Source organism: Phasianus colchicus, chromosome 4 (genome assembly GCF_987193195.1).
Source record: "Phasianus colchicus chromosome 4, bPhaCol1.hap1.1, whole genome shotgun sequence".
Lineage (NCBI taxonomy): Eukaryota > Metazoa > Chordata > Aves > Galliformes > Phasianidae > Phasianus > Phasianus colchicus.
Genome location: NC_143439.1, coordinates 17,359,205 through 17,374,221, shown reverse-complemented (window position 1 = coordinate 17,374,221; position 15,017 = coordinate 17,359,205). Strand labels below are relative to the sequence as shown.

Below are 15,017 nucleotides of genomic sequence, written 5' to 3'. Positions count from 1 at the left end.
TTTTCCATTAGTAGACTGCAAGTGCAGCATAAAAAAGTATCTATAATTATGCTTATTTCACTGATGAGGTGAAAGATGCACAGGGAGAAGTAATGTAGCCAGTGATATCTGGCAGGCTAATTGCAGACTGAATGGTTTGACTTTGTCCCCCAGATCTCAGGCAAGTGTCATAGCCTTTCTCACAGTCATTCTGACATAATTTTCCAAAGTTCTAATTTTTCAAACACAATCTAAAAAGTCTGTATTGGACACATTACATTTTAATGATAGCCACAGACAGCTGCAATTTCCCTCAGTAAAATAAATGATTAATTAGTAAAACACAGCATGCAATATATGTCCAGAGTGACTTATTCCTGTTGCTAATAGTAGCAATTAGCTTCAATTTCTAAAGCTCCATGGCCTGTTTAGTGTTTTGCAGAGCTGTGAAAGAAGTCTGGCACAGCACTGAATAATTTATATTCAAAATTACACAAACACATTGACAAAGTATCTTAATTTTCAAGATTAGCAGCCAATAAGGTCAGTTTCAATACCTGTGTAAAAATATACAGAAGTGTAATTATATGTTGAAAATCTATTTATATCATAAAGCATATAGGTAACACATGATGTGTAGAAACAAGCCTAAATGTTGGCAAGTTTTCTTTAAGCTGGAACATTCAGTTTCTGCCCGAATTAATCAATGTACTCAACATCTAAACTGTGAACAGCAACCCATCACCACTGACTAAACTGATTCCTTCCCAAAACAGCCATATTTTTTCCACCATGCTGATTTCAGCATAAAGACCCTCTCTTGCCAGGCACAAAACTACAAATAGTTCTGCTCATGTGTCTCTGCCTGAAATGCTCTGTCAATGATTTCAAGAAAGGCCAAGCCCTTAAATGTTCTCTCAGTTAGCCACCCTTTGATATTCTCCCTGCTAGCTATCGTTCAAACCATTAAATGGCAATAGATGGAAATATCCCAAGTTTCATTTGGCACAGGAAAAAAAAAAAAATATAAGGGCTGCTCCAAAAGTAATGCCTCCTATTTTATTATTTTGGCCCCTGATATCAGAGGTGAGTGTTTGTGGTATGGCAGTAGAGGTTGAACCTTCCTACCAATATTCCATTACATTTTGTAGTCATGTGACAGATGGCAGCAGAGGGGCAGTCTGACAAAATGGAGCCTGACAGGGAAGTGCATACAAAGCAATGGTGTGGAACTGAATTCCTCCATGCAGAAAAAGTTGCTCCCATCAACATTCATTGATGCTTGCAGAACATTTATGGTGACCAAAAAGTGCATACAAGTACAGTGAGGTAGTAGATGGTACATTTGAGCAGTGGTGACAATGAGCCACCTCCACTGACACAGACTGTTATGATCATGGCATGCAGGTTCCACTTAATTGCCAGCAAAAATGCATAGCTAATGGTAGCAACTGTGTTGAAAAGTAGTGATTTGTAGCTGAGAATTTGCTCTATCAAATAGTGTTATAGTGCTCTTTGTATCTCTTTTAGTCTCAATGGAAATAAACAGGAAGTATTCCTTTCAGAGCAACCTATGTAGTTTGGGAAAGTTATTACATATATATAATAATATATTTATTAGTGTTAATAGCAATAGCTAACAAAGAATCTACACTCTTATTTGAAGATGCTGATTGATTATATGCAAACGGTCTGAAATGTAATAAAACATAGGAAGTATAACAAATACATGGAGGACAAAAGCCAATGTCTTCTTCCGAGTCCAGAAGCCAAGTTCAGAGCAAAGAAGCCCATCTAAAGTTAGAAAGTAAAGAATCCATTTGTAAGGAGAGGACAAACCTACCAATTTTTATTTTTGTATGTGGGGAACTAATGCTGAAAAAAGGTCAACACCAGGTAGGCACCTTGAGGACAAAACAAACAAGCAAACAAAAGACAAATTAACAAGCAAACAAAAACTAGTTCAATAGACTGAAATGGAAAGAAAAGGGAGACCAAGAAATATCTGCAAATCATAGACAGGCCACATGTCAGCCTACAGTGTCTTATATTCTGAAATGGCTTTTATCAAGCTGTGTTGCTAATCTCTGGTAATGTTTTTTCAAAATACTTCTTTAACTTCGCAGGTCACAGGTCTTGGCTAGCCCATTTATTAAAAAATTCCCCGTCAGAAATAGACCATGCACAATAAAGCTGCTGTATGGATTCAGAAATACTTTCTTGACTGATTTCTGCTGCATCACTGAGTTTCCTTGTGTTCTCCAGTCTATCTTCAGCTTTGTTCAGTAAAGTTATCAAAACATTTGTGAGACTTACATAGCCAAAGATACAGAGAATTCTAAGTTGACATTTTCAAGGCTTCTTCACTGAAAGTGAATTTGTAATTAATTCTTTTAATCGAACAATCATTCATTAGTCTTACTAAATACGTTACCTAATAACATTCTCAGCCTTTCAAGTTACTGCCACGTTTTCAATTTCCTTTCTCATAATAAGACTAATAACCAGCTAAACTCACAGCTTTACAAATCTGCAACACAGTACAGCATATATTGCATTCAGCTTTTTGATATTGATTGCTCAATTACAAACAACTGCTACAACAAAATAATTATATATATTTTTAACTAGTACTACATTTTGGCAGAACATAATTAAATTACTAGTCAGAAGCGGTTGTTCAATACAGAGGTATACACTCCTGTAATTTGTTCTTCTCTGGATAACATCAGCTATAAAAGAGAAAACCCGAAGCTTTTCTTCTGATAAATTGTGCCATTTTTCAAATATAGGCTGCATGATTTTATGTTTTTAAAAGTGGATGAACACATGTAATGTACTATTAATTCTAAAAATAATTATATATATTTTTTTTAATATTACAGGTATAAAATATTTCAGTTCTATAAACCTGTCAGAGACTATGTTCACCTAAGACTAAAAATAGATGAGAGTTCAAAGATAAGGAACAAATTTTTCTTTTCCATATTTTAATTCTGTACTGCACAGAGTTTGATTTATAATATTGGTTGGGGTGGAACTGTTTTTTGGATAAAGAAATTACATCTAGTTAGAATGGAACTAAGATGCCTTCTCCATGGAAACTGCTTGCCACATATGCTCAGATGAATTATTTGTCAGATTCTTCCATCAAATGTTTCAATTTGATGGAATTATATTTTCCTGGAATCTTCCACTAATAATTTAAAAGTGACATAAATATATAAATGTCTGTATTTCTGAAGATAATGAAGTTCTGTCACTCCAATACCAATTTTTTTTTGTACCTTTCAAAGTCGTCTCTTCTTTAGTTGCTTACACCATTCAAACCAGGCTACTTATATTCTTTTGAATCATATTCAGTTTTTGGCTCATTTCCTCGAGTTTTAGTGTGTTAATAACATTTTTTGTGAACATTTTATTGTTACTGCTCTCCTACAGTTATATCAAGGGTGATGCCTACTGTATACTGGACAGGTTTGCTAACTCTTTTACAGGGATATGAAATCTAAGCAATAATGCTATTTTGCAGCATTCCCCATATAATTTCTGCTATTATTTCACTATATAGCTATCACTGCCATTATTAGAAGTCACTCATTTATTTATTTATTCTAAAGCACAACAAAAACAATCAAGATACAAATAACAACTCCAGGCAGCAAAATGAGTTTTAGATAATCAACAGATTGATCAATTCTTTCTAATCGAATCAGAATTTGCTTCAGCTGTGTACTGGAATAATCCGTACTACTAATAAGATATTCTACCTCAAAATCATTATTCAGCACCTCAAAAGCATTGAAAAAAAATAGGGAGATAAATTACAGCACATTTATTATATACGCACAGCATATACATAATATCCAACTATGGGATTAGTAAAAGGCTGTTCTGATTTCATAAGGAAGGCAAGACAAAAAGAAAAGGAGAAAGACAGGATTACGTTTTGCATTGTGATACTGTCAGGTGGAAAGACAAAAATTATATGGCAAAAAGGAAGAAGTGAGAGTCAATGAATAAGAAGAAAAAATAAAATCAGTATGAATAATATAAGGAGGTGTCAGTAACTCAGGTATATTAAATACATTGAATTCCTTTTGTGGAAATGATGCGATGAATGCTTTTAAATATGTATTAAAATATATGTATTTTAAAAATATGTATTTAAATATATATTTAAAAATGTTCTAGAAAGTACAACTTACTGACATATAGAAAATCTCAGTAGAGTCATACATAAGTGTAATGGAACTTGTTAATCAAAAATAAAATGGTTATCCTTACCTTTAAGGTAAAAATGAATCATTTTAAGCAAAACATAATAGTCACACAATAAGCTACCAATGCAACCAGATGAAGTACAACTGATATGTCTTATAATATTATAATCCTTAATATTTATTTGCATTTTTAATGTGGTTCCAAATCCTGCTCAGTGGACAGGAACTTTTAAATCCACTCCATATCCCTACATTATATGAGAAAGAACTGATTGAGAATTAATTATTTCAGTTCTGTATTCAACGGAACAGAAGTCCACTGGGAAGCTCAACAGCATAAAGTTTCTTGAGAACTGAGGGAAAGTGAACGGTACAGATCTCAATATCCAGTAAAAACATGCCATTTAGTAGGGCTAATGGACAACTACTATGGCTAAACTTCTGATAAACATCTTCAGACAGCAGAACAATTGGTTGACCTTAGATACAGATGATTAAGAAGCAAACAGTGGGGAAAAAAAAAAAAAAAAAAAAAAGAACTTAACAATGCTTTATTTAAGTGTCTCAGGCAAATGTCACTTCCTCATATGATAAAGTTGCATCAGTGGAAATTCTGAATATATCTTAAGTAACAAGCTTGCAATGATGTAGTTAAACAATGGCATGGTAGTGCCAAAAGGCTGTGGAAGCCCCATTAAGGTACTCCCATTAATGTACTGAAGAGTAAAATGGGCAAGGCACTGAGCAACCTATTTCAAGTCAGCCTTGCTTTGAGCAGGGGTTAGCATCTCCATATAATCCTCCGAACATAAGTTATTCTACAAAGTCTATGAATTAAACAAATTAAAAAAATAGTAATTTTTGTAGATATTAAAGAACAAGAATGCTCTAGTGCACTGACATCAAGATGAAAACTTGCCAAAAACTTATCTGAGTCAAATTTTCACAGCTGGAAATTGTAAAAGAAATCCCACAAAAATAATTTGTTTTATTCTAAAATCCTAAACAATGCAAAGGGTGATTTTCAAATAAACACCAGTAGTCTAAGTGAGAGGCGAAGAATGTAGTGGGGCAGAACAAGTCAACACTCTTAACACTGATATAATGAACTAAGAAATCTGATTTCACCTGCCATTTACAGGCCCAAGAGAGTAACCTTTAGCTTTAGTACGTCTATTTTGAACATTTCTCTCCTTTTGAATCTCTTCTCTGAATAAATTGCACGTGACAACATACTGATTAACAAATGCAGTAAGAAAACTGTAAAATTCCAAAATAAGAGAGGAAGACAATTTGTTTTGATCTAAATCAATCCACCACCTTTTAGGTGAAAGCAGAAGAGCAGCTTTATTCTCTGAACACCAAAATGGCAGCATCTGTTAAATTTTGCTACTGTATAAACTTTCTGACTTCAGCCACACTGGGACAGGGCTATTTATATTTCTGCATCAATGCCATATATTCAAAACATATTATGAGACATTGAGTTCGTAAACTCTTCTGACCTTCTTTTGCTGCTTAGCTCATTAATGCAGAAAGCTATTAATTTAACAAATGAGTGGGCAATTACCTCCTGAAGAACCCTCTTCATTTTCAGTAGCAATGTCTTTACAGCTGTACAATCTTGCAGCATCAGTCTGAAGGGCAAAGATTCAATGCCTCCGCCTTCTTCCAAACCAGTAAAAGGCCACTCCACAGATGGGCTGCCAGCCAGCTGGCTAATACGGGGATACCTGGTTTCTGCTTGTTCTACCTCCTTCGACAGTTTCAAAGAGAGGTTCCTTAAAAGAGGAAACAGAAAGATCAACACTGAAATGAGAATGAAAATCAAGAACACAGCAATTGTTATGCTTTAACAGAAGTAATGCTAAAAGACACACTACACATTCACTTTTTGAGCCTGCTAGCATGAATGGCCTTTACATATATATAAGGCCATATGGTGTTAGCAATAAAATACGCATTTAGAAATTCACTTCTTTCTACAGGAATTAGGACCATGCTATCTCAAGCTCTTTAGAAGAAAGATATTTTGAAACAAAATAACCCATGGGCAAGGCTGCTATGACTCCACTGTTTTTCAGTTCTGCTTTATGAAAAAATGAATAATCACCTAACTTGTATGCACTTTGAAAAGCTAAATCACATTCTTCCATATGCTTTGACTTAGAAACTCAGAATGAAAGGAAAATCACTACAGAAAATACCCTCTTCTAGGCTGGTCCAGTGATATAAAATGAACACAATCTTCTGTAAACTGGAATTTGAAATTTAATTAGTCTGTATTCCCTCTGAAGTTTAGTTACCACTGAAGTTATTTAAGCAGAACACAAAACAAAACACCATTAAGCTCTATTTGAGACTAAAGACAACAGAAAGATTTTGAAAGATTCAGAAATAATACCAGTATTTTGCTTTTTACACCTGAAATCCTGTTTTGTGTACATATCTTTCTCTAATATCAGAGCACATGTAAGATTTTGCTGTGCTGGACATTGTGTAGCACAGATCAACAAGACCAACAAAGTACTGGAGCACACAAGTTATAAAAAAAGGCTGAAAGGCTGCTCAGTTTTCCACAGTGAAAAAAGGGAGTCTCACTGGACCAAGCAATACCCACAGTTAGAGGGTTCAGATCTTATGGGACCAGACAATCTTTGGGGCTGCACAGTAACAGGATGAAAGGGAATGGATGGAAGCCAGAAAACAGGAAATCAATTAGGGATCATGTTATTTATTTACTCACTTACTGCCATGAGGGCTGCCAAACACAGGAATGGGGAACCAGAGGAGGTACGGGACCTCCATCCTTAAAGATGGGACAGAGCCCTGAGTAACCTGCTCTAATTGAACCTGCTTTGAGCTGAAGCAGAAACCTGCAGAGGTTCCCTGCCACTGTGTGACTCTATGATCTAGAGATCATGGATTCAATCAGCCAAAAACAGTCAGAATTAGCCAAAATTTTAACAGTACAGTACCAAAAAATTTAAAAAGAGATTACTTGATATTTTGATAGAATAGAATGTAATTAAAATGACCAAAGATTTTTTCTGGCATGAACGTAACCACAACCTCAATGTTGCACCTATTTTATTTTCGAGCAGTAGGAAAAAGGACAAATCTCAATGGGGAATAAATCTGACAAAGTGGCTACCCTGTGCAGTGACGTTATATTGAGTAAGTTACAAAAGAGTTATAACAGTAATGCATGACACCTATATGTGTACTAAATTCACTGTAATCAAAGATATTAGTATATGTAAGGACAATTATTATTATTATTATTATCCTCTTTTCAGCGGTCTGTGGGGACAGGACAGGGGGAAATGGCCATAAACTTGAGCATAGGAGGTTCTGCACCATTGTGCAAAAGAACCGCTTTGCAGTCAGAGTGGCAGAGCACTGGAACAGGCTGCCCAGGGAGGTTGTGGATTCTCCTTCTCTGGAGATACTCAAGACTCAGCCAGCCACCTACATGTGTAGCCTGCTGTAGGGGGCCTGTTTTACACGGAGGCAGGACTCAATGACCTCTAGAGATCCCTTCCAGCCCCTGCACTCTGATTCTGTGATTATACATTTAATGTATATTTCCAATTTTCTATTCCATTTGAATTTTCGTGTAACAAAATTGATTCTGAATTTTAAGTGCTGGCATCCTCTGGAAGAACAAAGACATTTTTCTAAGTGCAATATTCTTTCAAGTTAACTTGGGTTTCATTATAACCACACGCAAAAAGGAATTAACAAGATTTCTTATAACAAACAATTCCTAATGCCATGCCAACAAATGGGAAAAAAAAACTACCAGAATTATTTTTAATTTTAATATAATATTTATATAATATAAATATAATATTAATATTTAGATTTTCAATATATATTTTGCACGCTATGTAATATAAATTAGGAACAGCGTGTCAAGAAACTGACCTAAAAAGGACGTAGACAGATTGCCTTGATGGCCAATGGAAATAAAATTTTCTAATCTAGGGTTTTCAACACTCTGATACAAGAATTAAATTACAGCATTTTAATTTTTAAAATATATTTAAACAACTTTCTGAATTGAATAGTTTGTGTCTTTTAAAATAATAATCTGAAACAGATGGTAAAGGTGCAGTTGACAGAGGGATATTAATCCATTACTGATTCATAGCCTTTATTAAAGAAGCCTCAGGTATAAATCATGCAAAGAAAAATCATCTCTTAACAGAACTTTCACAATATAAGCCACCCTTAAGGGGTTTATAAAAAAAAAAAAAAAAAAAAAAAAAAGCCATTTTCAAACTATTGAAATCTCCACTTGAATAAAATTTATGAAGCCCAAAATGCATACTGTTTGAGTAATACAAAACAACAAAGTCCTCCTTTTTTTCTGCCCAATGCCTGCAGACTGGGAGATGAAATATTATTTATAATATTCTGCATCTTCATATGGTGAGACCCACCAAAGCCTCATCTTCATGAAGGTGTTTCTTACAGTACATTCTAGGAAGAATTTGGCATCAACAGCAATATGCAGCTTCCCACGTGACTGGACAAACCAACAGTGCTCTCGGAGAAGTATCATCCTCTGCTACATGGGAACAATGCAGTGCTTCAGTATGAACCATAAATCTTGAAATTCAGCAAGCCTTAATTTCAACTGAAGAAGATACTTTGAATGACTTCATTGAGCTATGTGCTGATATCACGCTGCTCAACATGCAAAGTGACTGCCTTTTCAAGTATAGAAATAAAATATGGAAAGAACCATAGTAAGACATCACAACTCATAGCCGTAAGTTTAAAATCTAACTCAACTGCCACTGTGAAATGGATGCTCAGAGCTGGCACACAGTGAGTGCTTGAATTATGTGGTACCTCTGAACCACCTGAGTAGAGTACGACTTATCTCTGACAGAAAATCACAATCTGATACAACTCCCTTTACTTGCTGCAGGAAAAAGCTCATCTAAAATTCATTTTAGAACTGATATTTCATCAAATTCCTCATTAACAATGTCCAGGTGGTCTATTACTATGGTAATTCACTGCAATTCATCTCAAAGCAACAGCAGAGATTTTGCAGGGGAAAAAAAAAAACTTCTTACTACAATTAGAAGTTTCCTTATCATGAGTGGCCAAACAATCCAGCTTGCCTGAGCTGCACTGAGTAAAAAGGAATTATTTGGGATCAGTATCTGATTACTGTTGAGTAATGGTTATGCATCCAGGGCAGGGCTGGCTGCTCAGTGAGGAGGAGCCTGCCATGATGGTGGGGAGCAGGGAGTGGGGCTAATCACTGGCTGTTCCAGCTTGTTCACACAACACCTGTGCCTCTGAGGCTGGAGAATGGGCCTCTAGTAGTTAATCAAACCATACCACAAAATGTTCCTAGGGAGCAGATCTCCACAGCATTAAAGCACATCTGAAGTGTCTTGGCCCAACCCAATTATTGCTCTTTCAATGATTCCCTAGCATGGTTTGGTTGCAAGTAGAGTTTGTGTGGATGCTAGTGATGTAGAAGTGTCCTGAAGAATGATCTCACATAGATGTCACTTCAGATCCCTCACCATAGCTGTGGAGTTCTTTGCCTTGAGGCTTGAAACTCAGCCAGATTCTTGGGCAAGAGAAAAGACAACTTTCTTCAGAAAAGTCTGATATGAACCATGAGTGAAGTGGCAAATTAATTACAACTGGGAAAATTGGGAGGAAGCTGCTCTCAATTTTCTTCCAGATAACAACTGATTCTCATTTGCTGTTTGATGAAGATTGAAGTCTGACAGAGGTTGTACTTAAAACTCTGCCAAGGCCTTTCGATCAACACCACTGGATAATAACATAATTCACATTGCTCAAGTAGGGTATACCTGAAGCCTAGGGAACAGTACAGCTGCATGTTTCATCTACAGTGACCACAATTGGTAACTGAGAAAAGCAAGCTTAATGTCAGTACAATTAATGTAATCATAAAATCATAAAAGCCAAATCAAATTTGTTACAATTTTGTAAATTTAACAGAGTGAAGACCTGTTCAACTTGGTGGCATTCTGAGCTTACTGCCTTGTTTCTTGTTTTATTTGTACATACCAACTGAATACCATAAACGTATTTCTTCATTTTGAATGCATTAAAAAAAAAAAAAAATACACATTTAGTAAAATGGCAATATCACCAAGACAGCAGTTCAATTTTGAAAGTAATCTTTTATGAAATAGTGAGAGAGCATTAAAATAATCAGTCAGTGACTCTTAGCATTTTAATAGCCTCTATAAATCCAGTGTAACTGTGCTTTAACTCAGGAACAGATATGACTGCTTCAAAGCTGCTTTCCCTTAAGAAGGTAAAACAAGAATAGTTTTCTTATTCCAAAGCACCTTTAAAGGGTTTTTGCTGTAAAAGAGAAAGACCTACAGATTTGCAACTTGAGCTAGTTTTTAGTTATTTTTCCCTTCTTACTGATCCACAAATCAATGTTTTGAAGAGCTTATGGTAATTTGGACTTCACTTACATAAAGATCCCCAGATTACGCAGAGTTTAATCTTCTTAGTTTTCATCAGCAACACTCAAGATGTTGCTACATCAGAGTTAGCCTAAGTCCCATATAGTCTGCACCTCTTGATACCAGCTTAACATAACAGAGAACATGTAACTCTGCAGGCATCAGGAAGGCTCTACAAGCCAAGCAAAGGACTCCAGCCTTAATGGGAAGAACTGAACATAGCTCTTCTCTCCCCAGTGGGCACATCTTCTGAAGTAGCAACTCAGAGAAAGTCTTAAATCATTTGTCTTCATTTTTCAGTGAAACTTATATATTCATGTCTATAAATATCTATAATATATAAATATATATATAAATATATATATTTATATATAAATATATAAATATAATATTCATATTATATACATGTATATAAAAATTATACACACATATAAATGCATATATAAACTGGAATGGCCTGCCGAGATGGTGGAGTCGCCGTCCCTGGCATTGTTCAACAGGTGTCTGTCTGGATGAGGAGCTACAAGGTTTAGTAGCTTGTGGTAGCAATGGTAATGGAAGGAAGGTTGGACTAGATGATCTTGTAGGTCCTTTCCAACCTTGTGATTGTGTGATTCTATATATTCAATATTCATAAATATTTCAGAAAAGCAAACAAACAAACAAAAAAACACCCTAACTCACTTGTTTATAATGGGTCCCATCAGGAAGCCATATAGCTTTTTATACCAGAAAAAATGAGCTTGATACAAAGATTATAGAAGAATAGATCCTAAAATTCTTTTTCATACAGATGTAAATAGCCTTCCATCCATGCTTTTTCTCTCATCTGGAATTCCTGTTTCTCATCAATGGCAAATGTTTGAAAGGGATTCTCTTCTTTAAAAAAAAATTACTAATTACTATTTTGAGGTCATATAATACACATAGGAACAATTATATCTGATTTCTAGAAAATAAGCTGCCTACTTCAAACACTTTCAAAACCAAGTTCAAAGCATTCTCTAGCATTCCTACAATGAGCTATGTTACTTTCAGTTCCTACATACATCCCAAACTGAATCTTAGTCTCTGAGTAATTTCTTACTATTCTAACTTAGTAAGAGATGTGCTGTATCCTAAATGCTAAGAATTCAAATAAATAAATTTATTTCAGAAAAAGGGAAGGCTCTATATTTGGCAGTACCAAGGAACAGTTTTGAAGTTTTGAAGGCATGTATCTATGTATCGCAATAGGCATATCAAGAAATTTGCTGTTATATACCTAAACATTCTCAAACACCAGTCAAGGAGGATAAAAATTCCCTAACTCCGCACTCAGTTCCACAAATACTGAGAAAATGAATACATAACCCAAACATAAACACTTGGTTAATTACCCATATTAGCATTTTATGGCATCAAATCTTTATACTTCACCTTGTCCAGCCTCCTCACCCAATTTCCCAATATAACTTCTGTTCTAACAGAGAATGCTTCAAAAGTTAAAGGGATGACAACTGAGAAAATTAAACTGCACTATGTCATAAGGTACATGTTGTCTGACATTTTATAGCTTTTAGAACCATATATCATTTACTGGTACTCTGATGCTATGACTTTTCAAGGTCAGCCTTTTGGAAAAAGATATTCAGTATCTGTTGTTATCAAACTATGCACCCATACATGAATGTGCACACAAACTGTAATAGCTAGTGCTTCTATAAGTTAAAAGACTGTCAAGCCTTTTCCATTATAACTCCTTTTGTTTCAAAGGCTTATATCACAGCCATAAAGATTTCCTTTAGGCTAGAACTTGGCAATCATGAAATATAAAGTCAAATTAAAAAAAAAAAAAAGTTTTCCATTTTTCAGCTCTTGCTAAAGTATAGCTCATATAAGGTCACATCAAGCATTTCTTTTCTTTCTCTGCAGGAGTCAAGAGCTCTGTTTACATTCCCAGATCTAGCACACAAAAACATAACACTTGAGATCTTCGTCCTTTTCTTCCTCCTGGAATCTATTATGAAAATTTTAAATATGATACAAATAAGATAATGTAGGGCAAAGCAGTAATCAGATAATGTGCAAACAAATAGCTGTTTGGAAAAGACCAGTGGGGCTTATTTAATTTCAAGTGGTAACAGGGCAGCAGTAAGCAGAGTATTACAACAAACAAGGAAACATAAATGAGCGAGCACGCTTAGTTACATATAAAAAAAAGCAAGCAGTAACTTGTATTACATTTCTGACTGGGATATAAACAAAACAAGCTTTACCTTTTATCTGGACTAAGGATAAATCCATCTGTGTAAACACACATAATTCTGTTTGGACACTCTTTCAGCATAGCTAGAGGTATTCAGTATCTTTTCCAAATGTCACTCCAAATGTGTGCCTTACCTTACCCACTCAGCTGACCTGGGATTAGAATAACACAAGTTTGATCTAGCTGTGAAAGAAGGCAGGTATACAAGTGTGGCAGGCAAATTTCTATAAAGTTGGGAAAGGGAGAAAAGTGCATTTGTTCTTTCATAGCCACCTTCTACATAAAAATGTTTCTCCTCATCTTTGTCTCTGCTTTAAATGCTTGGACTTTGCTTTGAGAAACAGCAAATGTAACATAAGACTTTTATCTGGAGGGTAATAAATGTATTTAAAAAAAAAAAAACAACAACAACTGGATATTGGACATGATGACTGACTTCCTACAAGTAGAAGAAGTCACTCTATTCATTCTTTAGAAAGACGACAAAGCCATTCACTTTGAGTCCTGTCTGACTTGGCTATTAAATATTCAGTAAGTTCCCAACCACAGTACTACTATGTAAATCAAGATAATATCTTTTGATGAAGTGGTTAAACATTAAGAAAACTTTTGTGAAGAAATTAGGCAATTCATTATACCTTAAGTTGGTTGAAAGCTTCAACAGCCTAACAAACACTCAGTTTCAAGAGTCTAATTGATATTTACTAACATACATTAAGTATTTTAGTATAGCTTCAGCATTCAGCTTGCTTGCTTTGCATCCGAGCCCTGAGGCACCTTCAGCCCAAGAGAGTGACTCAGGAAACTCTTTCTGGATTGGATTCAGGTGCAGAATTGTCCTGGCTTCAGGCTACATCAGTGCTTGAGAATAGATAGAAATCTAAATAAACACACTATAGGTTATAATGCTGTAGACATACACATTCCTCCATTAGCAAAAAAAGCGTATGCCTGGAGAACCAAATCACGGGTGAATACTGGGGACTAGAAGGAAGAGGATCAAGAGGTCATACCATCTTATCTGCTTGACTTAAGAAATGCCCAGTAGGACAACTCCATAGTTAAAAGTCTGTGAGGGATTAGAAAGTTCCATCTAGTAAGCCTAAATTTAATTATTAGCACTTTACATTTTCACACAATCCCCAGAATAATAAGCAATTATGAACACAACTTTCCGAGTGAAGAAATTATTTTATTATCTTCAGTGGAATCAACACAATGGACCTTCATGTTGGTGAAAGTATATGATTAAACAAATTTATCCCTCGTACTTCTCATTGTCCTCTTTAACAGTTTTAAGAATAATGAGAAAAGAGTTGTGTTTCAATTCAGAGGATACTTGCATACTTTCCATCTACCTTATGTTACCGCATAAAATAATTAGATCCTAATGTTATTGTTGAAATAGATTTTATGTTAAATCTTCTTTTGTGACCAACACATGAAAGCATGTTATAGATTTAGGGACGTGATTTATTAAGAAATCCAGAACATGCATTCTACTCTATTTCCATTCTTAAAAAGAGAGCAAAGAAACATTATGTAATAAACACTTTAAATAAGTTCTTTCTCCACTGACAAACATCTGAACAGCCAAAGTGACTTAAAAATCTGTTAAAACATAAGTAACAAATCAAAAAGAGAAATTCAGCACGAACACTAATTAAATACACCAGTTATTTAGTAAAGTTTGCTAATAAAATTCATGCAGTTCCTGGCACAGTGGTTGCAAATTGTGTTTTCTTGCTAATTGAATACTCGTGTATATGTGACTATCTGCACATGCCTATATACTTATTTGTTTTGAATTATTAAGGGGAAATTTTCAAACTTATAATGAAGAATGGCATTCTCAAGTGAGAAGATATATTAAAAAAAAAATCTCCTTCAGTCCATTCACTGACTGCATAATTTGTGGTGTCATGATTAATAGAGTAGAACACTAGTAAATAGTATGTACGTTTCTCACAATTAAATAAGATAAACGTTCTGGATTCTAGTCAAAACTGATCCTAAACAAAGTGTAGGAACATAGGAAATAAAGAAATATCCTTTCAGAGTAACTGCCTAAAAAAAAGCTAT

The 15,017-nt window shown here is 35.0% G+C and overlaps 1 protein-coding gene across 6 annotated transcripts in view; it reads right to left on the bottom strand.

Moving 5' to 3' along the window:
- Positions 1-15,017, bottom strand: part of CCSER1 (coiled-coil serine rich protein 1) — a 613,005-nt gene that overhangs the window by 348,890 nt on the left and 249,098 nt on the right. For all 6 annotated transcript variants that reach the window (XM_090138797.1, XM_090138800.1, XM_031607550.2 and 3 more), the window contains one exon: positions 5,773-5,983. In XM_090138797.1, coding sequence (XP_089994923.1) covers positions 5,773-5,983 — 211 coding nt within the window. The remainder of the gene's footprint in view (positions 1-5,772; positions 5,984-15,017) is intronic.